Genomic DNA, 27,835 nt, shown 5'->3' with positions numbered 1-27,835 from the left:
TGAAATGCCTTCATAAAAAAGCGGGCACAGCAGATTTACTGTTCTTGATATTTCTAAGATAAAAATTAAACAGACCATATTAATTTAAACAAACCTCATTCCAGACTATGTCATCCATACAAAGGCATACAGAAGGGCACAAGCCCCAGAAAAACAAGGCAAAAAAAGACAAGAAAACCCTTTTCAGATCCTCTTCTACGATTGCTCACTTGTCTTTCCCTTCAGCTCTGACCTGAGTCTCACCTACGACCATGCAACTGAACTACACAAAATGCAAAGACACCTCCAGGGATGTCACCTTTGGACTCCATTTTCTCACTCAAACGCTACCAAAAAAAAAAAAACCAAACGCCCCGAAAGTCTCCTGCATGCATGCCGCTCCAAGGTCCTTGCTTTGCTGAGGGAGCGGTGTGCCTCAGGCAAGCGGCAGCCTGCAAGCGCTCCTGGCGTCCGGCTGTCTCCCATCTCCAGCTGGGTGTGATGCTGGTGGGAGGCTCGGCATTGGCAGCCTTGGGGAAGGAGTCTTCTGTATGTCTGTCTGCTGTGTGCAACAAGCCACTCATTTCTGAGATGTGGTGCTGCTCCCCGCTGGTGCAAACCACCCAGCACTTGCAGGGAAAGCCCTCCGAGATGAAGAAGTTTGGGCTCTTGCAGGCCACCCAGCCCCAGTCTTTCCGCTGCTGTCACTGAGATGGACAGACGTGCCAGGTATCTGTGGGGTGCGGGCAGCTGCCCAGAGCAGCCGGGACAAAACCACCGCCACCTCCCTGAGTGCTGCCAACCACCTCTCAGCCAAACACGGTCTGCAGTCACTGCTGACCAGGCTGGGGCTGAAACAGCAACCCAAAGCAGGGCAAGACTTATTCCCAACCCCCAGATGCTGGAGCAAGACGCATCCCTCAGAGGGATGCGTGGCTTTAGCATCCCTAAAAACACGCAGCATTTCTGGGGCGGGAGAGCACTTGCCTTTGGTGCAGGGTGCTCCCAGTCACACAAAGGTAGGCTTCAGATCTTCTTTGAAATTCACCACAGGCTGGAGGCCGCTGTGGTGCTCTGTCCGGTGGCCCGCTTGCCCGCTGGGCTCTATGTCCGTGTCCGTGCTACTGCTGCCCAGGGAGCCGCGCGGGCTCTGGAAGCAGACCTCACAGCAGGGCCGGTGGCAGCCATGAAACATCTCCTCAGAGCTGCTGCTGGAGTCGGAGTCCGGGTAATAGTACAGCGAGCGCAGGGAGGGCTCAGCGGGTCCCCTCGGGGCACCCTGCTGCCGCCACTGCTGCTCCTGCGGGATGCATGGGGAAGCACCCTGGGACTCCAGCCATCCTGGCCATCCCTCTGGCTGGAGGCAGACCTCCTGAGGGATGGCTGGAGGGGACGGTGCTGGTGGGTGAAGGAGCCCTCCACCAGCCATCTCCCCTGCCCTCCCCAGGGAGATACGTGCCAACTCCCCAAGGCCCCAGCCACCCGCCTCCTTTACCCCACGGCCAGCACGAGGGGACACGTACCCAGGGAAACAGGTGGAGGCAGGGGGCAGCAGGATCCTCCGCCGCCGCCTCGCCAGGTAGGGGCTGAGGGGTGTGTGGATGCCTGGGTAGCCCTCCTGGGCCCCCCACATTCCTCTCTGCTCGCCTGGGGGGCCCTGGCTGCCGCGTGGGGGCCCCCCAGGTAAGGCTGGGCTGTATGTTTTGCCATCCAGGCTCAGCTCTTGCAAGATTTCCCGCAGCTTCTCACTGCTCACGTAGCTGACTTTGGGGGACGACTCCCAGGCCGTGCCAGCTGAGATGTCCTGGCCCGGCAGCTGCTCCAGAGGCTGCCCCTGCCCCGCAGGCGTCCCATGCTCCTGGGCGTCTTTCAGGCCACATTCAAGGCCGTCCCCCATGTCAAAAAGCAGCGTCCGAGAGCAAACAGGCTCGTGGCTCTCATGTTTCCGGAGGTCCTGAGCATCACTGCAAAGAGGCGGTGTACCCAGCAAGTGGGGAGGCTGCCGCCCATCCCGCTCCGGATCCGGGGGGCAGCGGTCCCCCAGCGCATCCCCACGCTGCCCCGCACTCCGGGTGCAGGGAGCTGCCGGCAGTGCGTGGGGGTCGCAGCTGCTCTCCGCAGACATCAGCCTCATCAGCTTCTCCTTGGCGCTGCTCACTTGCTCCTGCAGGCTTTCGATCACGGCGTTTTTCTGCATCAAACAAATAAGCCTGTCAAGCACGGGGCAGGCACAGGGTACAAAAATGCCGCTGATTTGGAAGCAGGCACTACCAGAAAACAAATTGCCTCTCTCTGCATGGAGAGGTGCTCTGAGGCAGTGTGGTGGCAGGTTTGCAGGCTTGCCCTGCAAGAACCGCACTGGCAGTGTGTGTCACCTCTTCCTCCCCTGGAGCCCCCCAGAGCCCCCCAGATGTGGGTTTGGGAAGGGGGGCACCAGGGCAGGTGGCTCTCCAAGCTGGGGTGCTCCTGCCCACACAGTGCGGGCAAGGGAGCAAGAGGCTGGGGGCTTTCCTGAGACAAAGCATCTAAGCAACTAAATTAACCATGTTTGACTGGGCTGTGGAAACCAGGCTCTCCTGCTCTTCTCCCTCCATGCTTTTTTTAAACCCTCCAGATTATGCCTAAATTTTGGTGCTTTGGGGTGCAGAGTGATGTGACAAAACAAAGCGGCTCTTCCCCTCCAGAGGGAAGAGGCCAGAGGGGGAGTGCCAGTGCAGACTGGGGCATAAGGAAGGGCTTCCCACCCTGCAAAGCCTTCAGCCCGCAAAAGGGAAGGGGAGAAGCTAGCGCGGCCGAGCGGGGCCGGCAGAGCCCCGTACCTCGGTGAGCAGACGCTTCATGGAGTTTTTCTCCCCTATCAGCTGGTAGAGCTGCTCCTCACTGTACACCGAGCGGCAGCTCCTGCTCGGACTGGTGAAATATTTTGCCATGTGGCTCACGGTTTGGCTTTCTTCTTCAAAGGCTTTCCACTGCTTGAGCTGGGGAGTAGAAGAGGGCATTATCGGCGCAGTACGCACAGCCCCTGCCGACGCGGCAGGAGGCAGGCGCAGCTCGAGTGCGAAGGAGACAAAGGGACAGAAAGGGGTAGACAAAGGCAGGGTGTGACAGGAGCAGAGACGGGCGGCGAGAGACGGCTGGGCGAGGGGCTGCAGCGTTGCTTGGAGCCTCCCACCCATCTGAGCCCTACCCTGTCCCTGGCTCCAGCTTTTAATGCAGAGAGGGTCGGTGCCTGCCTGCACTGCAACCTCTAAGCGTGCTGTAAAAGTCCCTTCCCCCTTCTGCCCACTCCCTGACTCTGTGACAGGCAAAGACAGTGTCACGCATGCCTCCTTATCCCCGAATCACCGGTGACAAGCTGAAAACCAACAACACTTAGTATCCGTTTTCTCATCTCGGGTCTGTGTGGAAGCCTTGCACAGCCCAGCTCCAGCTGCTCATCGATCTCGGATGAGCAATAGAAGAGCAAGCCCATTAGGAAAAACAAGTTGATGAATTAAAAGATCCAAGTTAAATAAAATGTTCAAGGCCCCCAGGCTACAGCAGAAAAAATGGTACAGGCAGAGTGCAAGTACAGCTCATCAGCTCCTCCGCCCTCACTCCAAGAGACCTCGCGGCTGGCAGAGCATCGGCAGCAGGCTTGGTGCTTGTCAGAGGAGGTTTGGATCCTGCTCCCATGGGCTGGTCATCTAGTGCACTGGGACTCTGCAGCTATGCTGCGTCGACTGAGGTAGGAAGGGACCTCTGGAGATCACCTAGTCCAACCACCCTGCTCGAGCAAGGTCAGCTGGAGCAGGCTGCCCAGGACCATGTCCAGCTGCATCTTGAATATCTCCAAGCATGGAAACTTCACAAACTCTCCAGGCAACCTGCTCCAATGCTTTACAACTTTCACAGAAAAAACCCACCTTTTTCTGGTGTTTAAACAGAATTTCCTGTGTTTCAGTTTGTGCCCATTGTCCCCTGTCCTGTCAGTGGACACCACTGAGAAGAGCCTGGCTCCCCCCTCCCTAGTCCACCCCCCATAGGTATTTATGCACATTGGTGAGATCCCCTGAGCCCTCTTGCACAGATCTGCTCTTTCTTCAGCTTCACCTCTTCCTCCCTTTCTCACCTCATTTCCTTGAGCCCAAACATCCCTCCAAACATAACACTGAGTAAACAACTGTTTCCTCTCCCTGTAACAATGGGAGCATTTTTCCCACTAACGTCGTGGCCAGGCACACCAGGCTGCTCCTGGAGGACACGGGAAGCAGAAGAGCCTCGCCTTGCCACAAAAGGCTTCCTCAAAACATCTCCGCATCCTCCCCCTCACTTGCAGCAAAGCCCAGCTTCCTCCTCCGAGAGCACAGAGGAGGACAGCCTCCCCTGGGGACTGCCGCAGCCATGAAGCCCCTGAGCCTGGCGAGGCCACCTGGATTGCCAGAGCCCACTTCTGTCTCTGCTGTGGGCAGAAACCCTCGGTGGGAATGGGAGCATGGGGTATGAGGAGAGGACAACTGCACAAAGGACCGATCCCACCACCCACACGGAGGAAGAGGAGGGCAGCAGCCGCCTCGCCTCCACGCATGCCCTCTGTGTGGCCGCCACCCACAGCACGCTCTTGCAGGAGGGTTTCTGAGCAGCAGCTCTGCAACGTGCTTGCACTCCTTGAAGACTCAGGGGACTTGCTTGGGGAAGCAAAGCTGTTGGAGCTTGGAGGATAAGCTGTGTGGGTGAGCCTGAACATTTGGGGAAAGAAGCAGGAAAACAAGTGCTTTGGCCCATACGGCTGCTGTTGTTAAACTCTGAAAATGTGCCTGTTTCCAGCCAGGTGGTGGGACAGAGGTGACAGCATACCTGTGGGACAAAGATGAAGCAGTTGATCGTGGTTGTACACACAAAGATGCCTCCAGAGGTAAAACCAAACAGCAAGTTGTGCCAAGCATGGAAGAAACGATGAACTAAGCAGATGGTGCCAGCAGCCAGGAAAACGAGGTTGACCCCGACGATGAGCGTCAAGGACTGGTTGACTGGTGGGGAGCTGACATTGTCAGTCAGACCAGCCAAGTAGGTCCCATACAGGAGGAGGATACTCTGGAAGCAGAAAAAAAGAGGCTTCCAGAGTGTGGAAAATTACAGCCTGACGGTGTCAACCCCCACCTCGTATGGAGCCCGGTGAGCTCAGATACACTCAGCGCAATCCTAATTAATGCTCTTTGATCTATAATGCAGACCTTCAGCGCGCAGTGGTGATGCCGCAGCAAACGCCTGGCACGCTGCTGCAGGTCAGAAGTGGGGCTGGGGAGGGAGGGCAGGAGCAAAGGCGCTGGCGGGCCATGGGGGTCTTGACCAAAGGGCACGAGGAGCTGAGGGTCAGGTCTGCAGGCGATGCCACAGAGCAGAGTGTGGCCAGGAGAGGCAAGACATGAAAACCTCCCCTTGGGCAGCCTTGAGCAGCAGCAGCAAAGACGGACAGACAAGAAACGGAGGTCCCTGCGGGGACGCAGTGGTGGGGTGCCATCAAGGAGCAACGACATACCTCTGAAGGAGCAGGAAGGAGATTCAGAAGGACATTCAGAGGGAAAAAGCAAGGCAGAATAAGTGGAGGTTTAGAATGGAGGGAAGAGGATGTACTTGGTGCCTCTTTAAATAGAAATCTGGGAAACTACCGGGTGCAATTCTTCTCCCTTCCCTTCACCATTTCCTGCCTGACTCTAGCAGCAGTGAAAGGGGCTAGAGAAGTGCTCTGTACACAGAGGCCCTCCCTCCCCTGGAGCAGGTCGGTTGTTTCAGAGCAGGCTTCCTCACCGCACCGCCCCTCAGGTGTCCCATGTGTGCATCTTTCCAGTGTGCTCAGGATTAAACTATCCGGCAGGCTGAATCCCTCCTTCCTTAGGGCACACTGGCAGGAAACACCAAGTATTTTTTGCCCGCCTCTGTACGGGAGGGTCCGCAGGGCATGGTCTGCCTTCAGGATCATTTGGAAATACCATCTAACAAAATCCCTGCTCCTGGAAGGAGCCAGAATTCTGGGAACATGACTCCTACATTATTCCTGTGCGACCCAGTAAGTGCAACTGTCGACCTTTTACTAAGAGACATTAAATTGTTATTTGGGCATCAAGAAGTGCTTTGTGACCTGTGGTGCAGATGTTCTGTAGACCCTTCTGGACCCCTCCGTGCTGTGGCTGCTTGATGACCGTGTTGGCCACTGCCAGGGTTAGGCTCTGAAGGGACACTCTTATAGGCAAGAGAGGTTCACGTCCACAGTCTTTGGTGAGACTCCCAACTTCAGAGCACCATGAATTCTCAAGGGGGGCTTGTAATAGTGAGACCTGCCTCTCTGGGAACTAGGCTGATGCCCGACCCTGCTTCGTAGGATCTGCACTGGATCATAACCACGTTCACCACAGGGTACCTCCAAACACATGGCCCAAAGGCAAGCCAACTCCTAATCCCTGAGCAAGAAAAAAAACCCCAGCAACCAAGTCCCATTTAAAATTCATATAGTCTCTCTGGGACACAGACAACAGCACTGCCGTCTGGTAAACTAGGACTTTCAGTAAGCACAGGACTAAGTTTTTTGTTTGTTTGTTTGTTTTAATCTTGAGCAGAGGACTTTGCTCCTAATTCCAGGCATGTCCTTGGCAAGTCATTTCTGTTCATTGCTCTGTGCCAATAAAACCAGGATAATACACTGAGCGGCTTCACAAAGGGCTGAGCATATTAATGCTGTGGAAGATAAGAAGTGCTACGTACACACAGATATAGAGCCTACTCTCACATTAGTGTAAATCCAGATTAACTCCAGAGAAACCACTAAAGGAAGAACTCTATGACCCCCAGTAGGTAGATAGGATCAGGGTCAGGTTCAACGCAACGCTAACGAAGAGTACCTGGGAATGGTAACGGGGATGTTTTATTCCAAAAAGCAGTTTGTAGGAGCTGTAGGCAAAAGCATTATCTGTCTAAACCCTAACACAAACCGTGGACAAAATCAGAGGTGGAGACACAGCACTGAAAGCCCAGGGAACGCTTGCAATCCCTAGCACTAAAGGACTTTTAAGGACAGGCTAGACTAACGTCTTTAAAATGAAGTGTAGGGGGGAGAAGGACTTGGCCATGTCGTGAGGTCTCTTCCTGCTCTTTTTCATATGATTTTGGGTAGATGGTCAATGAGTATTATATTACAGTGAGTCAGAAAGGAACTGCCTGTACTGCACGCAGAGATGGAGCTGTTCCCAAAGAAAGGCTGTGATCTCACAAGCTTCATCGACATCAGCTTTCTGAAATGCATCCAGCCTCTGCCAACCCAGAGACACATGAGACCACAGATAATTACAGCGATAATTACACCTACATAGTTACATCAGTGTAACTAACTCTTCTGGAATAAGAATGGCCACGTGCAAAGCTACACCAGTGAAAGTGTACCTCGGTGGCATAACAAAGCCGATACACATCCTATAAAGGTAGGCACCAAGCACTTGTCATCAGCACCTCGCTGATTTGGAGTTAGAGGACTCAGGCCGAGCTGCAAAGTGCATCGCTGCAGTGGATGGTCATCTGAGGCTTTACGGAAAAAGTGTGCTTTAGAAAACAGTAAGACACAAGTTTCAAGAAGGGAGATAGATGAGGCGTGGGGGGTTGCAGGGAGAAAACTGGAGAGACAGTATGTGCATGGTGTACGTAAAAGAGATGGTGAGGCAGGGAAAAAGTGGCTACCGGCTTTTACAAGGGAATGCAAGAAAACATCAAGATGGGAAGTACTGGAGATGGGAGGGCTTTCAAGATGAACAGGAGTAGCTGGAATCTGCAATAGGCATGTAGCTTGGGAGGACAGCGAAACTACAAATGCTGCTAAACAGTTTAGGCTGTGAGACTGGGAGGAGGCAAGATACAACGCAAGAATCAATAAAGAGGTTACGTACCTTAAACCCTAAAATGAGAACGAGCCAAAGATCGGAATAGAGAGATGCACAGGACTGCACCCGGCTCACTGAGCAGGTCATGCCTTTCTCTGTCGCCTAGGAGGCAAGCGGAAGGCAGAAGTGAAGGCTGCTGCCCAGGAGCAGGCACAGACCGATGGGCAGACAGGTCTACGCATTTAAGCAGGTCTTCTCTGTAAATTCCTAAAAGGAAAGGCCAAAGCTGGTGCTGCCAGGGGCAGAGGGTTAAAGCAAGGAAGATTTTGGCACTTTGCTGCCAACAGGGCTGGATAAACCTTTCTCTAAAGCATCTGCAGATGCCATGGACCACTCCTGTGTCACCCAGGTGACATGCATGGGCTGGTGAAGATCAGACCCCACTGCTTGGCAAACCAAAGCCCTGCAACCAGCTATCCCTTGCCAGGTTTGGGTGCACCAACCTGGAAATTTTGAGTGGAACCTTGTCTCTGTAATAGGCCAGACATAAACCCAATCTGGAGTGCCCAGAAGGCCTTCTGGCTTGTTTTTCTTTCTATTTTTTTAAACAGCTCCTCCAAACGCCTGACCACCCACCAACTTGTCCACAGAGATCAGACAGGACATGGTGCAACACTTCACCACCCCTCCTCATCCCTTTACCCGCAGTGAGACGCTGAGGCTTCGGAAACACTGGACTGGATCAGAGAATACCCACGTCAAGAGCAACACAGCATCTGCCAGCAGCAACGCTGCCACCATCGCCAGCAACTGGAGGTCTTTGATAATCTGCAAACACACAAGAAGTAAGCATTACTGTGGGGGGCAAATGGACACCAATAACCTCTGTCTCCCAGGTCTCTTTCTGGTTCTTTCTTCCAAGGGACGTGTCCATCCTAATACTTCCCCCAGAGTGGAGTCCAGCAGCTCACCTATATCTGAGTTGGCCACAGGATCTCTGTTTCCAGCTCCCAAACTCTTGGAGACCTAATCAGGCTTGGGGCCAGGTATAAACCCTCCCCGATGATGTGGCTAGCTGGCAAATGCTATGACAGAAAACAGCTCTTCCAAAACAAGAGTATCATCCCTTATGCCCATATCACAAGCAGAGACAAAAAGGGTAAAATAAAAAAAAAAAGCTGGTAGGATTATCATTTTGCAAGTTTAACATCAATCCCGGTGCCTCAGGAATAGGAGTGCTTGCTGGTACCCAGTTCCCCTGCAAACACTCTCGTCTCATCTCTCCTCTGAGACCTACTTTTTTCACTGTTGGAAAGTGGCCGCTGAAAGCTGTAAGTGCACCGTTATATGCACAAATTCATATAGGTGGCTCCCATTTCCTTCCCAGCTGCTCTATCTCCTTCCTTCAGTGCTGCAGAGGAGTTCCCTCGCTCCCTTCAAGAGGAGATCAGATGCAGCTGGGGGCAGCCCTACATCAGATGCTCTTGAGGATACCTGGCTTATTTTCATCCCACAAAAACAATCAGCCCAGACTTGGACACAAACACCAGCATGTACCGTAATGAAGGCGTATGGCCGATGTAAAATGAGAACGAGATCTCACTCGGTGATGGGGCTGGGACTCTGCCGGGGAACAGGTAGCCTGGCAGGGCACCTGCTCGCCTGTAGAGTGGAAAAGCTCCTGCCTCATTGCGCAGGAATAAACGAGGAGCCCATGCCCAGCTAGGTGTGAAAGCAGACCTGTGATTGTGACACCCATCCCTGTCATGTGCCAGTTTTATCTGCCATCCCACCCCCGTTTGGGACTTGCTAGTGTTCACCCCGCTTGGGGACTTTGCCTCCCCGGATGCTGTGTACTCACCACCCGCTTGTCCGGCACCCGCTGGGTGAACACCTTGTAGAGCCGCCAGCTCTTCCCCAGGACGGGCCCAAACACCAGGGAGGTCCCCACGCACAGCAGGCAGAGCCGCACCTGCCGGGGGGTGGCAAAGCGAGGCGGCTGAAGGGGCAGCCGCGGGGATTGCAGGGACACCCCGTGCCCTCCCACCCAGGGACGCGATAAAGATAGGTTGGGGATGTGTCCAGCGTCTTCCGGCGGGTCATATCCGATACTAGAAAGCTGACTGCAGGGCGAAATAAATTAAAAGGCGTGTATTCCTCTGCAGGCATGCCTGTTGCCTGCCTTTTCCTCCCCACCCCAAGAGGCTCTCGTCGCAGGAGCTGGCAGGGAGAGCCAGGCAGCGTGCGAGCAGCAGGGGCATGGAGGGTCCCAGCACCAATAAATCACTCGCTGGCACCTCCATTAATTATCCTCAGCCCGGCGGCTGAGCAAGACGGCAGGGTGTGCTCTCTCCCACATCCCGCTCTCCCACCCAGGTGCACGCCCAGTCGCTGGTCTGGCAGGGCGGCTGCCCCAGGTCAGGACACGGGGGTTCATCACACAGGTCAGCGTTTTGATGAAGATCTGCTTTGCAGCCAAAAAACTCGCCTGCAACCTCACGGCACCTGTCCCACATCAGGCAGCGGCCGTGCAGAGGATCCCATCTCCCTTCAGGCTCCACTCTCCCTGTTGCACTTTTACAAGCCCAGCAGCCTGCCTTGCCTGTGGGGCAGCTGCTGTAGGCGCTGCCCTCCGCCCTGGGGACCTGCCTTGCGTCCCCCCTGGTGCGGCTGTGGTTTGCACAAACAGCGAAGGCCATTCAGGCAGAAAGCATCCGGTTGCGTTTTGTGTACGTGGAAACCACAGCCCAGCCAAATGTGCCCAGCAGTGAGGTGGCGACAGGCTGCAGCCAAGAGAGAGCATGTACAAACATGCATGTACATGCGCCCGTGTGCACGTGTGAAGGCACCTGTCCCAGCAAACCCCCTGCTCACCTGAATAAGCTTTTCCACCGAGTCTCCAGATGGCAGGCTCTGCTCCTGAATCCCAAAGAGGTAAGCACTAGTGTAAGTCAAGCCACTGCCCAGCAGGGTCACAATGTTCAGATTGGGGCTGGACATCTTCACGATCCTCCAGGAAACAAAGCAGGGAAGGCGGTGACAGTTACTGAGCATCATGACCTGGCAGCACAGGGGCAAGGTCCCCTTACAGGGATGATGATGGCCATAAGGAATGCTGACATACTGTCCACCCCCAGCCCGGGCTGTTCACAGCTCCTCCAAAAGCTCAGCCATTGCTCCATGGTGCATACCCCATCCTCTCCCCTGTATTGCTGGAGTGCTTCACTATCCTTAAAGTATTCGTTTTGCCCTACCCCAACACTCCCGTGGGGCAGCAAGATCCCCTCTCCCCAAAACAGATGGGTACTAGGCTTGCCCCATGGCACTTCCACCCCCTGCATGGAGCTGTGGCATAGAAAAGCATCCCTGAGGCAGCTTCAGCCAGCGTCTTTATGGACAAAACTGTGGGAAGCCACGGACTTTTGGTAGCAAAGCAGACAAGGTCACCACAGCCGGGTCTCTCTGCTACCAGTGCCCGTGCCAGGCACGCAAAGCCGTGCAGCAGTGCCAGCGTGTGCTGCGGCCACGCATCCCCGCAGCAGCGCAGAGCCGGGGAAGCAATGCCCCACGGTCACGCAGGTGGCATGCAGCGCAGCGCCCAGCTCAGCTCCTCAGGTTCAAGACCAATGTCTTCCTCCACTGTCGTCTGCTGTAAAGGGGCAAAAGTGGAAAACCTCACCAACACAGGCCGGGGTGACTGTCCCCAGCAGTAAGCTTTGGGTACAGCAGCTACGTATGCCTCCAGGAACAGGCTCTTCCCACTGCTCCTTCCTTTGAGTCTCAACTTCAGGAAGCTGCCAGCAACGTTCAGGTTACAGCTTCGCCTCTGTAATTTCACCCCACCACTCATAATCCTGTAACTGTACTCAGGGAGGGGAGAATCGACCCACTGATCTCTCCCAACCTGTGAACCTTCTCCAGCAAGCCCATCAAGCGAAAGCTGTGGCTCCTGCCATCCCCCACGTAGCTCCATCCCTTCGATCTGCTGCTAAGTCATTGAATTTCTCTACCCTTGAGCTCTTTCCTGGCTTGCTGCCTCGCAGATGCAGAGCCTGGGATTCAACCTGGCTCTCTCCCTCCCTCCCTTCTGTGCCATGCCTCAGCCCCTGGGAAAGACATTCATCAGCTCACCCTCTCAGCTGCATGCTGAAAAAGGTCTCCTTTGCCCTCCCAGGTTCAGTAGGCACACCCGTATTTATTTGCTGCAGTGCAAATAAATAATGCGCATTCATTACAGCTTCGGTCTGAGAATATCTTCGGGGGCCTAAATAATTTGGTAATCAATTAAGGTGGCCACTGAACTCAACACCACTCTGCTTCAGCAAATCAAGTGCTTGGGACTGGGATGCAGGTCATGCAGCTACTGCCCCGCAGCAGGCACAGGGCTCAAGATAAACCCTTACAAGCAGGACCCTCCTGCCTGTACAGCAGTTACAAGAAGCATTAAGTTAACACAACCAGAGCACTGGAACAGCAGCAGCCTGGGCTGCACACAGATGTGCCTCTCTACAAAACAACGGCATGTGGAGCACAAAGGCTTTGCCAGGTGAAGTTTGGGAGAGGGATGTATCTCTATGGCAGAAGCAGTTGAGGGACTAATGGGCCAATGAAGCTGAGGAGAAGGTGGCAAGGAGGCAGGTGAGACATCCAGAATTGCGGAGGAAGGCTAAGCGCTGGCTGAGACAGTTTGAGCTATGAGGAATCGCTGAGCCTTTTGCTTGATTTATGCTGCATTCAGGGGAGCAGGACTTTTTACATCCTTTGTGCAGACTGAACAGCACCAAGGAAAGCCTGCACTTCACCAGCAGCTTCTCTCACCGATGGAGATCATGTTCCCCACCAATATGGACAACCACCAAGATCAAAAAAGGTCAGCAGTATCTTCGAACTACGAGTGGCCCAACAGCAGGAAGGATATGCGCACACTGTGGAGAGCATGATGGCTTTGCTCATGGAGCTATGCTGCTCAAAGTGATGCTCTCAAAACTGTGAAGTGAAGGAGACCAGCTCTCTTTCTGCTCACTCCTGTTGAGGGTTTTATTCAATAGCACCTTCGGGATGAGACCATGCACTGCTGCCTGTGCTACGCCGGAGGGCATCCATGCTCTGTCTTGTTCACAGCTCCCTGACTTGGGGAGGAAGGGAGCAGTCCAAGACTGTCTCCACCAGTGATTAACACTGGGTGTGATGGAGAAAGCTGCAATATCCCTGGCATTGCCCTTGCTTGCTCCGTGCTGCTCCTTCAGGCTTGTACCCTCCTGATCCTTAGCCAGCCATCAGCTCAGGGCCTGGCCCTGGAGGAGCCTGACCCTGCTGCCCCAGCTCAGGGGAGCTCTCATGGCAGAAGAGGGAAGCCCTTACCTGTTTTTCCTGCAGCGAATTGTGAAGACAAGAAAGAAGAGCGCTAGCAGGACTCCTCCCGTCAGGAATGTCCACACAACTCCCAGGAGAGCAGCAGAAAAGGACGGGGAGCTCTTTCCACTGCGGTCAGAAGATGTCTGGGGGAGGCAAAAGGGATGAGGAGGAAGAGGACTCCCATGGGTGCTCCTGCTCAGCCAGAAAGGACTCAAACCCACATCTCCCAAACCCCTCCTCATGAGCAGGCACCCTGGCACTAGACCAGGATCCACTGGCAGGGCTAAGGAGATGTGTGTAGACAGGACACATACTCTGCCACTTGCTGAGCACAAAGGAAGAGAGGGCAGTACAGGAGCCCTCTTCTTACCGCCAACTAGCCAAATACGTAATGAAGCCATGCAAGTGACTCATAAACCTCAGGCAGCCCTGGTCGTGGGAGAGGGGAGAATGGGCCACGGTTCCCCACTGTCCTTCTCTGGCAAGAAACCTCTGGAGAAAGACCTTGTGGGCCCCCAGTTTGTAGCACGCTTCTTTGGAAAGTTGGGTAGGGCATCCTTGGCTCCCGCCCTTACCCCTACATGCAGCAGATAGCCAACCAGCCGGCTGACGTGACTGGGAGCCAGCAGCAGAGCTGCCAGTTGGTCCAGAAAACACAAAAGGGAGTGGGACAGCGTTTTTCAGACGCGCTACACAGTGACACACCGAGCTGGGCTCCACCCGTCTCCCAGCTGGCTGGAAAAGTAACTTGGTCCTAGGTAGACATCAGCTGAGAACTGGCTTTTGAAGGACACTCCCAAAGCGGGTATGATGGAGGCACCTCTCTCCTTGCACACAAGCGACCTTATGGTTTTAAATCTCCATTTAAAAATATTCTCTGCTATGTCCCTACTAACATAGGATGGATAAAATGATCCTACATGAAACAAGAAACCTTTTCTGCTGTGGATCTAAAATACTCCGGCACTTTTAACAGGGTGTGCACACGAGGGTTCGTTCACACATACTATGTGTGCACGTTACTGACATCTTTTTTTTTTCCTTTAAAAAAAACATTACTTTTACTTAACTGCTGGCACATCCCCTTTAAGGGGAAGGAGGAGGATGGGGACTGAGCTGGGATCACACACCTCCTCACTAACTTCTCTGGTGCTAAGTCCCTTCTCAGGTATTCCAGTTCACCTGCACGCAATTTCTGCGGCAGAAGACTATTTTCCCGACAACTGCCACTGCCCCAGTCTGCCAATTCTTCCTTCAAGGTCTGAGCTGTTTCTGCTTCCAGCCTTGCTAGAAATAAATCTGCAAGGAAAAGTAAGGCAGTCATTTCGAGCCAATGCCTCATCTCCCTCTTCCCCAGCCGGGCTCCATCTCCTCTGGGCGAGCAAGAACAAGGCACAGCTTGAAGAATTACAGCCAACATGTAATTCTTAAAACAAAAATGTCACCACCGCACGAGCACAGTTGATCTGCGGGCTCCTGGCAGCTCACGTGCTGGTGCCACACTGGTTGCAGGGCTGCTGGATGAGGCAAACCCCTGGCTGGGAGAGACAGCCAGCCAAGAGCCGGTGCTGCTGCTGCTGCTGCATTATGCTGGGATGTGGCTCCATGCACAGCTCAGCCCCGCTTTGCAGCAGCACGGAGGGATCCCTGGGGAGACATTCATCTCCCTCCTGCAAACTGCTCCCCATCTCCTCTTCCCTCTCCCCGTCCCCTGGGGTGCCTTTTGGCTCTCTGGGAAATGAAGACCACACCAGATGGTGGAGATGGTCAGCCAGGTTGGTCCCCCTCCCCTTACACCGGACTTGCTGTGCAAAAACCCCATCATTCGGCACAAATCAGGGCCATCTTCCCACCTGCCTGGAGCTCAGAGGGGCTGATGGGGCTGCCTGGGGCCAGTATGAGGCCGCAACGCCATCCTATTTCTGCGTCCTGCCTGGGCAAGCCCAAGGGTAACACCTGGCTTTCGCCAGTAAGGCGAGCAGGGCAGACTCAGCATCCCTGGGCTCCCACACTTCACTCCCAGCTGCATCCACCCGCAGTTAGCTTTCCACCTCCGGCTGCTGCCGAAAGCGTTACTGTACCCTCTTCCCAGCAACCACCCAGGGATCACAAACACCCCTGTGGCCTCCACCTTTCCCTTCCCAACACACCCACCCCCACCCTGACCGCTGTTTCCCTGGATGTTGATGCTACTTGAAGTTGATGGAGCGTTTTGTTTGCCACTGAGCAGAGTAAATCCTGGCCCTAGCAGGGGGAATATTAATTGTAAGGCAGCTGCCAGAGCCAGAGGAGCCAAGCAGCTTACGGTCTTCTAATTAAAGGCCCGTGGTCGTGCAGGACATGGTGGAGAGCCAAGCGGGCCAAGCCTTGCTGGTCCATCCAGCAGCCTCATGTGAAGCCAACTGCAACTAAGTGCATCCCGGTGTCATTTCTTCTGGCTTAGTGGTGGGGGGGAGGTACCATTTATTACAGATGATGACTTTAATTATATCCTGCTCTATTCATATTCGAAAAGTGCTTTGAAGTTCCAGGGGATGGGAAAGGTCAAGGGCAGAGGAGGCCATCCCAGGCCACTCCTAAGCAGCTGTCATGCCAGCCAACACACAGGAGGGCTGCTTGACATGACTTGGCTGTCGTGGCTGCTTCCTCACTTTCTGCCTAACTGCTGGGTGTCACCTAGGCAGGGCTTGTCTTGGAGGCCATCCCAGGAGGTGACAGTGCGCAGCCTCCGGCTGGACGAGGATTGCTTGGTGGCTGCACCCCTGTGCCCCTCTCTCCATCCTTCCACCCAAATCCACTTCTGCAGAGCAAACCTCATGCCCCAGAGCGGTCCCCCACCTCCGTACGTACCACTGTGACAGTGCAGAGCTCCTGCAGCGTCCGCTGCTGCTGCTCCTGGCTGCCAAAACTGGAGCTGCCATCACAGAGCTCAGAGCAGTTGAATCCCAGCTCCATAGCACATCCTCGGCCGTCATCCAGCCGTACCTTCGACCCTGATGGAAGGATGAGGGTCGGCTTTCTCCAGCGAGAAGCCACCCTTGACATATGCCGGATCTCCCCCCTGTCAGCAGGGCATAGGGAAGGGGTCTGGCAGCCCAAGGCTGAGCTTACCCAAAGCGATGCGGTGCACATCCAGAGCCAGGATGGGGAGCACCCACCTCCCGGCGTCCCTCGGGGTGTCCTCTGCGGCGAGGCAAGTCAGCACAGGGCGCAGGTCCCCGCGGAGCACAGTGGCACCCCGAGCCCTGCTACGCCACCCTGCAAACCAACGCATGCTGGGGTTACAGTGGCCCCCCACCCCTACACCCCAGTTGCAAAGCCAAAACTGGGTGCCGTTCCAGTCCCAGCCGGAGCATGGCACCCTGGCACGCCGAGCTTGCCGCTGCTTTCCTCTGCCAATGTGTTTTCCCACACTGGTGCAATTTCAGGGCGTATCTTTGCAGCCCCCCGCCCCCCCCAGCCCCGGCAACCACTGCTGGTTTCCTGGCACGGTCCCTTCTTCCAGCAAAGAACCAGCAAGTGAAGACAACAACAAACAGCAACAAGTGTTGCCATCGCCTAATGGGACCTAAACCCTGGCCTGGGCGAGCAGGGGAGGAACACGCTTGAATGACACATGTACCGAAGTGTTTTGGCTGGCTTGGCCCAAGCTGCAGCCTGGCTTGCTGAGAAGCAGGCTGTTTATTAAGGAGATTTAAAAGCCCGGCAACTCCGTGCTCCCCATCCCTCCTGGCGCTCTGGCTGCCAGGTATTGTCCCTGCCTGCGCCCGGTCCCCTCGCACCACCTTTGCCTGTGTTCCCTCTTTCGTTTCTCTTTTTGGTGGGGATTTTAATAGGTCTCATTACCATTTTAGACATGAGGTCATACTTATCCTCAAGCATCCTTACTCAATTACCATTGTCACCAGTTTTAATTAGCTTCCAGCGCACGGCCATAAGCAAGTCTCCCGTCGTTAGCAGCTGGGGAGGAAGCGCAATAGCTCACTCCCTATTTGCTCCTAACAACAGGTGGGAGGAAAAAAATTATCCGTATCGTGCTCCTCAGGGCTGCTGCCCAGGCGAGCATGCCCTGCGCTCACACCCTGCGCCTGGCCGGTGCTCCATCCTCCCTGCCGCTACTCCCGACACTTTATCCCCTCTCTTCACAAGTCCTTTCTTTGGAAGAACTCCCGTCATTACACGAGCAAAGAAAGAATAAATTAAAACGAAGCGTGGTCACCAGGACCTGGTCTGAAACATGCCGTTCTTCACAGGGGATAATCAGGATTCAAACTCCAGAAAAGCTATGAGCATCGTGCTCAGCTCATGTAAACTGATTTTAAGCTTAGAGAAGTCGCTTACAAGTCCCAGCCCGAAAACGCCAGGGTCAGCGGGCCACTCATACAAAATTAGCAGAGCCAGCTCTGAAGCAACAACTGCAACTCTCCCGCCGGCAGAAGCCCCGACATACTGTGGGTCTGGACGCTGCCCTGCCTGCGCCAGCACTGCCCCCAGGTCGAGATCAGCTCGCCGCATCCTACAAACACAGTATCACACATTAGCCAGACTTATGATTTTACGTGCATGATAGAGGTTTTTTTCAAGAGCACTGGTGCAAGCCAGCTCCATCAAGCCTCCCCCACTCTCTAGCTTGTAGCAAACCGTGGTGGCATTTCCCCCACAGCAGGACCACCCTCTGGAGATTTCCATGCCCTTCATCGCTCAGGCTGAGCGACTGGACAAGGGGTACGGCTGCAGGAGGTATCCAGCTACCGCAGCGGACGCCAGGTATTGCAACAATGGTAGAAGGGCAGTGGAGAGGAGGAGGCAGGCTCCAGGTGAACAGTTCAGGGATAACCCTGGTAAATGAGATAGCGCGTGGAGGGGCTGCGTGCAGTGCCCGGGGATGGGGGTAGGAGAGGGGCACTGAACCTTTGACACCAAGAAGACCTGCAGGTGAGCGCTGCCCAGCCTCCCAACGGGCTCGACTCCTCCCCATGCCCCCAGGTGGGTTTAAGAACAAGGGGTCTCCCGATAACCCCTATAACTCCCTGTAACCTCCTGCCATGTCAGAGGGGGTGGGCCACTAGCAAGGCTGGCACGAGGCCAGCAGGCACGGCCCTCCCATGGCTCACAAATGGAGATGTTTCCACAAGGAGCATCAGTTCAGCTCCCATCCCCCCAGGAAGCCACCCCTCAGTGGAGGGCAGGAGTCCCTTGGGGTCTCCCCAGCCCCCACCCCACTATTCTGCAAACAGCTCCCATGCAACAATAACAAGCCGAGGCCAATTAGCGCTCATTAGTATGCAACAAAGCAAACACTAGCGTGGTTGTCACCAAAAGGCTACAGGCATTTCCAGCCCGGCTCCTGGTTCTTGTGAGAGCCGGAAGGAATACTGCTGCATGGCTTGGAGAGCATCCGATGGGGACCGGTGCTGCGGGAGGGTCATTGCCCTTCAGGGTGAGGTTGGGTGATGGTTATGGGGACAGACAGCAACATGGGTAAGAAAACACATCCTTAAAATGCAAGGTTCTCTTCAGGGCAGAGACTTGTGGGGTTTTTTGGAGTTTTTTTGGTTTTTTTTTAAGGCCAAAATGCCCAACAATTCTGGTGGATCACTTCCAGAGCAGAATCACAGAATGGTTTGGGTTGGAAGGGACTTCCAAAGATCATCTAGCTCAACCCCCCCCTGCCAAGGGTAGGGACATCTTTCACTAGATCAGGTTGCTCAAAGCCCTGTCCAGCCTGACCTTGAACGCTCCCAGGGATAGGGCATCCACAACTTCGCTGGGCAACCTGTTCCAGTACCTCACCACCCTCACCGTAAAAAACTTCTTCCTTATGTCCAACCCAAATCTATCCTCTTTCAGTTTAAAACTGTTGCCTCTTGTCCTGTCACTACAGGCCTTGGGAAAAAGCCTTTCTCTGTCTTTCTTATAAGCCCCCTTTAAGTACTGAAAGGCTGCAATAAGGTCTCCCTGGAGCTTTCTCTTCTCCAGGCTGAACAACCTCAACTCTCGCAGCCTTTCTCCATAGGAGAGGTGTTCCAGCCCTCTGATCATTTTTGTGGCCCTCCTCTGGACCTGCTCCAACAGGTCCATGTCTTTCCCGTGCCAAGGACCCCAGAGCTGGATGCAGTACTCCAGGTGGGGTCTCACCAGAGCAGAGCAGAGGGGCAGAATCACCTCCCTCGACCTGCTGGCCACGCTGCTTTTGATGCAGCCCAGGATATTGTTGGCTTTCTGGGCTGCAAGTGCACATTGCCGGATCACATCCAATTTTTCATCCACCAGTATCCCCAAGACCTTCTGCACAGGGCTGCTCTCAATTCCTTCATCACCCAAGAGTTAGCTCTCATTTTCTGTTTGTGTCACTCCAGAAACATTAGGCTCCGATTTGGGTAATTTCAGAAGAAAATTCAGCTCCTAGAAAGAGGAAGGGAAAGGCTGAGGGCATTAACACCTCCTTGTGTTCCTGTTAGCCTGAACATCACAGAGGGAAAAGGGAAGCCAGAGAGTGATGCCAACTGTAAGTGGAATTTACTGTCATATGATTTTCAAACAACGGACAGGAGGGAACACCACAAGAGCAGTTTCCGACAGCCTGCACACTCCGTGGAAGCAGTCGCAGTGTCAAGTGAAGTAAGGCCCTTGCTCAGCCCGCCGGCTGCGCTCGCCTTGTTCTCTTCCCCTTGCCACCCTCGGTCTCTGTGGTATTACATCTGCCGGCTGGTTGGGTCACAGTGGCTAGTATTTGGCCACGGCTGAGCATCGGCATGCACATAGACATGATCCAACAAGTTGATAGGAAACAAGTGACTGGACCACATGAAAAATATTAGCACCATCATCTTCTAACGTAAAAAGGAAGCACTGACTGTTAAAAACAATATTCAGATAAAAGCAATTTGTAGTCATCTCAACGGTTGATCTTCAGGGCTGGAAAACCCGTTTCTTTACATCCTCCAAGACCCAAGATTACTTATCTACCAATGTTGAGCAACTGTAGACTAATGCATAAATATCCCTCAAAAAAGATGCAGTTGATGACACCTAAATGCACATCTTGACTCTCTCAAAGTTTCTTCTTCCCTTCAAAACCTTTATTTTGAAAAAGCAGAGGAAAAAAAAAAATCTTAAAGATGCTGAAAAATTGATGCAGCATGTATGGGCCCAGAGCAGGCAGAATGAACATTTCACCCCAACCGGTTCCTTTTGATCTAGCACTGAAAGAGAGATTTCTTCCCAAAGAACAAGGCAATGTCATGGCTCGGTGAATCAAAAGGTGGAAAACTGAAGACGTCAAATCGCTGACAACAGAACAACTGCATTCAGAAATGTGCCAGTTTTCATGAGCCTTGCAATCCTGTCCAGTCATATCAGCCCCGACAGAGACATGGTACATGTACACCCCTGCAAGGGAAGAGCAGAGCACATCTGGAGAAGCACATCTGTTGGGAAGAACCTCTTGGGAAGATAGCTGTGTGGCCAGCTGCGACCCGCAGCTTTGCTGCATGCCAGAGAGACAGAGAAGAACAACCAGGGGGGAAGGAGCAATGTGCAGAGAGCAGAACCACTCCTGCTGCCTTGGGAGGGGAGCAGGAGGACCTCGGCTGCTGCTACCACTGCTCATGGGAGACGGAGGTCTGCTGGTGGGGACCAGCCCCGGCTAGACTGGACGCCGGGCTGCACACTTAAAACGGCAAGTCATCTGGATAACTGTTCCAGCGAGATGAACGACACGAGATGGGGTTTTGCAATTCAGAAAATGCTGGCACTTCTGAGACAAGCTCCTGCTTTTTCCTTCTGCTCTTCTTGTCCAACAAGATCCCTTCTTGTTTGACCTGAGAAACCTGCAATATTGCCAACCCCAAGGCGATCAAAAAAATCACAAGCTAGTCTTACTGCAACACCCCCGCAACGGAGCTAGTTAAAAATCGTGAGTTAAAATGCACAGCATATCTGAATATTTTTAATTTATATTTAAAACTTCAGCATATAAGTTGTCACACTTTTCCTTGCAAACACAAAAGGAAAAAGAAAGAAAACCATGAAAATCTGCTCATCACGCAATCCTAAAACCTGGGTTACAAAGTCTCAATCCCCGGGAACACCAGGAAGCTGCAAAGCCATCGCCCTACTTCTCAGGGATTGCGCTGTGCTCTTGCTCCATCCCGCTCTTGCCCCTGGGATTTCCAGAGGCACCTCCAGGCCTCTCAGATATCTTCATCCCTGACAGACAGACAGCTAGCTCACTGCACAGCCACACAATGGGTCATGTCACAGGGCCCAAATTGGACCATCTTCCCACCCAGGCAGCGTCCCCAGCTATGCTCCCACTCTGTGACCCGTGACCAGGGAACGGGTGCTACAGGACCTTTCTACACGCAAAGGCAAGAGATGCAGGACAAGCTGCTTCTGTCTCCCAACATACAGGGAGCTCTTCGGGTGACTCTGAAACCTGAAATTCCATGTTGACTGAAGCTCGTTGGAATTTTGAAGCCTCCTGTTTCTGATAGCATCTCCCACAATCATGAAGGCAATCGCTTCTGAATGCCGATCTTACCGATCACCCCAGCGCTGCGTGTCTGTCCACTGTAGGTCCCTCAGCTTGGGCAGATGGCGCCAGGCTGGCACGTTTAGCTCTGTGTCTATTTTATTTATCTTTTTAAATGCCAGGTTGAATACCCGCCCAGCTCTTTTCAGATCTGTGGTTTATGTTTTGAATTTAAAGAAACCTCCATGCAAAAAAGTCATGACTTTTTTGAACCACCATGCAGTCCTGCAAGGAGCTGACTCACCAATCTCCCACCAGGGAGCTGATAAGGCTTTTAACTCTCTAATTGCTATACAATGATAGGCATGCGAGAAATAGAGATAGACTAGATTGGAGACGCTTAAAGGAAGGAAAACTGGGAGGAAACGCTTAGAGCCCGGGGGAGCTTGCCACAGATGAGACCAACATGACCAGAGCTGACAGGGAGGCGAGCCGAATGCCTGGAGCTGCCTGTGCCATGCAAAGACCCGAGCCCTCCCACATGCCCAGCTGTAGCAGTGGCTGAGCAGCACAAGGATGAAATGAGTGTAAACTTCCAGGTTTCTGCCTCCTCGAAGCGGCTGGGAGCCCGGGGTTGGGACCCCACCGCCCCTTGTGCTGAGCTCATCCCCGCTTGCGCCGGGCAGCTTGGCAGGGCTCCTCACACAGTGCCCAGCCACAGCAAGAAACAGACAGAAACCCCTTGGAAAGCTCCTTCCCGCTGAATTTAAGTGACACCGTTGGTACCCCCAGGTGGAAGCCCACCTTTCTGTGGTGAATGAGAGAGGCGGTGGGATCTCTGCTGCAAGACGGCAGCCTCACCACTCGGGGATAAGGCAGGCACAGCTCCCCCACCAGAAACGGGGCAGGGGACATGCCCCAAGCACATCTCTGAGAAGATGCAGTGCTGCTCCTCAGCCCTTTCCCATGCCCAAGCCTCTGCCCCCCGGCTGGAGGCTGCGGTGCGTAACGCCCCAGCAGCCATGCTGCGTGAACAATGAGGCCAAGCAGAGGTTTTTCACCACTTTGCGCAAAATCTTGGGGTTTCATTATTCCATAACGACTTCATCAATCATTTCATTTATTAGCGGAAGACTGCACCCACAGGTGCTGTTCTGCCTCCACAGGGCAACCTCCCCATTTGTCCCCAAGCCCCAGGCCAGGAGAGTCCCCGTCCCAAGCACCAGGCAAGTGGCAGATGACCTGAAAGTGGGGCAGCAGAGGCCGCCCCTCCAAAAACACATGGCCATTTCCATGCTGAACTGCACCTTCATCAGAAACAGCCCCGACTAGTTGCAGGGCCAGCGGCCACCATGCCCTGTGCCCACAGAAACAAGGCTCCTGCCCACCAGGCTGCCTGGCACACCCAAGGAGAAGAAACATTGGAGGCGTACAAAAATCACCAAGCATCTGCTTCGCATTTTGCTGTCCCTGCATCCCGGGCAGCCACTGCGGGGCAAGCGGCGAGCCCCCATCTGTGGGGCTGGTCAATCCTGGATCCCTGCCAGGGACCACTCCCGCATCCCTGCCCCACGGAGGCTAGCACCTTGCCACAGGACAAGGATGCTGCAGGACACCTCGTTGTGGCTGTGTGATGCTCGCACTTGCCCACTGGGACGCTGACTCAAGGCACCATGACAGCGTCCCAGCGCAGCATCGACAGGCCTCAGTGCTCAGAGCCTGGGGTCCCTGCCCATCCATGTTGCCTGTAAGGTCCTCTCCTGCTTCCCTCCGGCCGCAGACATGACCTCCTCCAAAAAACTGCCTTTTCCCAGGCCATTCCTATCAAACGCCACTGCTTCCCGCTTTCTGTGTGCGCCCCGATTCTGTGCTGCTCTGAGGCACGGCTCAGCCTCGAGCACTGCTGGCAGCTCCAGCATCCCTCGCACCGTCAGCTCCCTCTGCCTTCAGAGTGTTTGCACCAGCCTGATGAACTGTAACGGGCTAAACAGCTTTACGGGAAGGTGTAGCCTGCAATTTTTTCCTCTCTTAACTGTACCATCTTTAGAGAGCCGCCATGAATAAGAGGTAAAAAAGCCTGATGATTTAGTATTTTGATTTACAAGAGAGATCTACCTTGTGGTTGAGGTGTATATGACAATTAAAAAGCAGAGGCTCACCCCCACTGAAGCTGTTCGCTGCTGAGCTATCAAACGCAGAGGAGGAAGAGGCCGCAGAGGGGATATTTTAATAAAGCTACATTTCAGATCGAGCCTATGCCCTCAAGAGCTCTCCGTTTCACAAGCTGGCAGAAAGGCACAGTTCATGCAATCAAACACCGGCCCCTCACAGCCTTCACAGCACCAGCTTGTGTTTTCACAAGCAGGGCTAGGATGGCTGGCTTGCAAAGCTGGACAGCCGCTAACCCTAACAAGGCTGGCACCTTTTTTCTTTCTTTTTTTTTTTTCTTTTTTTTCTTTGAAATTTGGCAGGATTTTGGAAATCAAGTGACATATTGTGTCCCCGAAAGAGGGGGAAGAATGGAACACCACAGCTCTTTCACCTTGCCCCTGCTGACTGAGCAGCAGGGAACATTTCCCCCTAGGAGTCAGATTTAACTCAGGGCTCTGAAAGCTGGAGATGTCCACGGCTCATCTATCTCACCTCCCAGGTACCACAGGCTGCCAAGCTGCACCCAGTGGTCACTCGCTCAGGCTTCGTGTCCCTTTGCTGGGCAAAGCAACCACTCCATCAAGGGACAGGGCCACATCAAGGTTTCCACAAGGTCTGCTGGCCGGGGCTCTGTGCAGACAGTGGGCGAGGCTCGCTCTGGGGTTGAGAGGTGCAGCTCCAGAATTGGAGGGGCAACTGAATCTGGGTGGAAAGTGCTACTTGTAAACTGTGGAAGCACAGGGGTCTGCAACAAGAGAGGGGTATGCAATGCCCCGGCACCAGGCGGGTGATGCGATGTGGCAGATACATCAAGGATGCATAAGAAATGCCAGCTGCAACTCAACACTGGCAGCTCCTGGTTGCCAGGGATCCAGTTTCCTCGGCCTCCTCCCTGCCCTTCTCAGGCTGCAGAGCACCTGTGGGGCAGCAGAAAATCCAGGTCTGGTTGAGAGCCCCATGAGTCGCCCTCCCCAAGACCTGCCCAAGCCCCAGAGTGCTGTGTGATGCTCAGCTCCGGCAGCTGAGGAGGAGCAAACGCACTGGATCCTGGAGTGCTTCCCGGGGGGCTCTCACCCCTAGCAAGCAGGGGCAGGACCCTGGATCCCGCACTGAAGGGGCACACAGGTCCCTCTCTCTCCGTTTCCCCCAAGGGGACAGGTTGCACCATGGGGTTGGCTGCAACCTTTCTTCCCCCCAAATTAAACTCCGCAACGCATCCAGCTTGCCCAGGTAGCAGCAGTTTTGTTAGAACAAACTAACCAGCGCTGCAACTTCACATCTTTGCATCCTGCAAGACAGCCCTTTTCTATCGCAACGTGCCGGCAGGCTCCCACTCCCACAGCTCCTTCCACGGCGCTGCCTGGAGTGTTTGGGACGGTGTTTTCTAGAGAGCAACAAAACACCGGCACAAGTCCGCCACCATTTCGAGCTCAGGGCTGTACTCTGGGCACCGCCAAGCCAGCGAACGGCAAACGAGGAGCGCTCCATCCCCAAAATGTGACCCCAAACCTGGCCTGCCGGCCACCACCGAGCCCCTGCCGCGGAGTGGGAGTGCTCGGGGTGCTGCCCCGTTTCCCTCCGGCGACTGCCAGCCCAGTCCCACGGCCTCGCTGCTGGGGGGGTCTCGCAGGGCTGCGCCCACGGCACCCCACTTACCGCGGGGAAGGGAGCACGGCGAGCAAAACACTCCAAAGCAAAGAGCTTCGGGGTAGAAAACTCGGAAGGCAAACGGCACCTCTCGTCTCAGCCACCCCGCTCTGCTACCGGCGCGGCGGGGCACCGCAGGACCGGCTGCAGCGGGGCAGCCCCATCCACCGCTGCCGGCCTCCCTCTCCCCAACCCTCCCGAGAGCCCGACCCACCTGCGGGGACGGCACCCGGGCCCGGGGTGCAAACCTGCGGGGCTGGCGGCAAGCGGCGCGGGCGGCTGGGTGCGCCCTCACCGGCAGGGCCGGGCCGGGCCGGGCCGGGCTGGGCTGGGGCGGGCCGGGGAGCAGCCCCCGCCGCCGGGGGACGCGGAGCTCCGCGCCCGCCACCGCCCCGCAGCGCCCCGGCTCGGCCCGGCCCGGCCCGGCGGAGGCGGGCGGCGGGGAGGGGCCGGGAGGCCGCGCTCCTCCCGCCCGCCCGGCGCGGCGGGGCTCCGGCCCGCTTTCCGTCTGACCCGGGACAAAACTTTTCGGCAGCGGGGAAAGACCCGGGGACCGGGGCTGTCCCGGCGGGGTTGGGCCCCGCTTCAGGCCGGCCGCCTTCTCCCCCAGGTTGTCATCGCGCCTGCTTCATACGACAGCAGCGTCACCCCCTCCCAAAAACAACCCCGTGCCCAGAGCCGGGGCGAGCGGGGACCCCACCGGCACAGCCCGCCACCCCTCCGGCCCCGTCTGACCTGACCCCGACGCCGCGTCCCGTTAGCCCCACGGTCCGTCCTGCTGCCCCATGGCAATGCCCATCTCCTGTCCCTGCCCCACCGCTGCAGGTGGGGACGCGGCCCAGCCGGTAATAAGCCGTCTCGCTCGGGTGCTGCCTGCAGCTGAGGCAGCACAAAAACCCCACGTCTGTAGCAAAACCGGCCGGAGAAGGTGAGTAAACGCGAGGGTGGCCAGCCTTGCGCTCCGTGACCTGCTTGTGCAGCCCCGTGGCTAGTGGTAGCCAACGTGACTACTGCAATAGGTATGTCTGTGTGAGCAACACTCAGTGTCATGTGGACAGACCCACCGCCTCTCTCAGCATCCCTGTGTTCCCTCTCCTGCCTCCCACAGCCCTGACGCCCTCATTAACTTCTTGCTCTCTCCCCACAAGACATCCACTCAGTTTTACTGGATTTTCTTCCCCAGCTCCAAAAGCCAAAAGCTCTTCTCTCCTCCAAGCACCAAAGTTTCTCTCCCAGCCTGCAGCAAAGTGCCGGGCACCACTGGGAAGAGTTGTTTGCAGAAAGGCATACAGCCGTGCAGGTTTTCTCTCTTTATACACTTCTGTTTACCTCATTATCTGACTCTACCAGGCCTTGGCATGAACAGTGCTCATTTTTCACTCCTGCCCATTCCCAAACCCGCAGAGCCGAGGACCAGACTCAGCCTTGGTCCAAACGGAGCCAAGAGGTTTGCGCAGCCCTGTTAGGCATCCTGTGCCACGCGGTGCTGTCATAAACACAAGGACCCATTAGTTCCCCAGCCCAGTAAAAGCATCCCGTTTGTGGCCACTGGTTCTGGCAGCAGCTCCCCTTTTTCTAGATTTGACCGACATCCCAGATGAGAAAGCGGGGAAGCTGCTCCACTCCCTTTTCCCATCCTCTTCCGAGGGAAAACAGAGGGATGTGCCCTTCCCCAGGGAGTCTAACGCATCGCCCTCTGGAAAGCGTTTTCCAGCCTGGGCACTGATGGGTGACAAAGGCAGATGTGTCACAGGTCAGTCCTGGACCTCGAGCTGCTGGTGGGGCGGAGAGCCATGTCCAGAGCAGGTGAAGGAGCTAGGAGCCTTCTTACTGCCACATTCAAAGGAGAATGAAAAAGCCCCTTGGAAAGCCTTGAGAGACCAGCTGATCTGGTGGCCTGCAGTCTGAAAGCCGGAGGCTCTAAGATGGATTAAATCTGTATTTTGGCACTGGAAGCAGCACCTCAATTTGCAGAGGCACAGAGCATCTGCAGCTCACAGTGGCTGTGATGAAGGTCCCCCATAACTCAATATCTCTGGAAATCCAATCTCTTTTAAAACTTGCAGGCTCTTAGACTGGATTTAGCAATCTGGTCTCTGCCTCTGTAAAACCAGGATCATAAACTGAAACATCTCACAGTGGGGAGGGAGGGGAGAGGAGTGGGAACCTGACTGTTCACACAGAAACAGGAGCTAGGTGCCTTATTTCTGGTTCCTCCCAATGCTAACAGAAAGCGCTCATGTCGCCCCACTGACTCATGCTTATTACTAAGCTCCTTGTAAACAGCGATAACAAGGAATCGCCACTTCGTGCGTGCTTCAGTTTTGCTCCTGGGTTTAGCGCTGAAAAAAATCAAAGCTCTGGGGGTATTGACATTTCCGCG

General features: G+C 54.9%; 1 protein-coding gene across 3 annotated transcripts; it reads right to left on the bottom strand.

The window, feature by feature from the left end:
* GPR156 (G protein-coupled receptor 156) lies at positions 1-26,437 on the bottom strand. 3 transcript variants are annotated; one of them, XM_075512160.1, is made up of 11 exons: positions 26,188-26,437; positions 16,290-16,436; positions 16,029-16,171; positions 13,185-13,321; positions 10,698-10,833; positions 9,685-9,795; positions 8,526-8,651; positions 7,890-7,985; positions 4,816-5,052; positions 2,799-2,957; positions 1-2,170 (listed from the first exon to the last, which is right to left on the bottom strand). In XM_075512160.1, exons 3-11 carry the CDS (start codon positions 16,131-16,133, stop codon positions 989-991), a joined length of 2,289 nt encoding a protein of 762 aa, XP_075368275.1. In that variant the 5' UTR covers positions 16,134-16,171; positions 16,290-16,436; positions 26,188-26,437; the 3' UTR covers positions 1-988. The 3 variants fall into 3 exon arrangements, with proteins under 3 accessions (XP_075368275.1, XP_075368267.1, XP_075368262.1); XM_075512152.1 differs by lacking the exon at positions 26,188-26,437 and adding an exon at positions 25,667-25,889; XM_075512147.1 differs by lacking the exon at positions 26,188-26,437 and adding an exon at positions 19,317-20,018.
* Between the last annotated feature and the right edge of the window lie 1,398 nt (positions 26,438-27,835).

Source organism: Mycteria americana, chromosome 1, assembly GCF_035582795.1.
Source record: "Mycteria americana isolate JAX WOST 10 ecotype Jacksonville Zoo and Gardens chromosome 1, USCA_MyAme_1.0, whole genome shotgun sequence".
Classification (NCBI taxonomy): domain Eukaryota; kingdom Metazoa; phylum Chordata; class Aves; order Ciconiiformes; family Ciconiidae; genus Mycteria; species Mycteria americana.
Note: the sequence above shows the minus strand (reverse complement) of the source record. Positions and strands in the feature narration are given on the sequence as shown.

Bases quoted from the DNA above. Each gene is read 5' to 3' on its own strand.
- GPR156 (XM_075512147.1), bottom strand. From the start codon at position 19,419: ATGTGCACTTGCAGCCCAGAAAGCCAACAATATCCTGGGCTGCATCAA. The intron at 16,172-16,289 runs GTAAGCTCAGCC...TCCTTCCATCAG, and splicing joins TGTGCACCGCATCGCTTTGG to GGTCGAAGGTACGGCTGGAT. The intron at 7,986-8,525 runs GTAAAGGGATGA...CTTGCCTCCTAG, and splicing joins GCCTCAGCGTCTCACTGCGG to GCGACAGAGAAAGGCATGAC.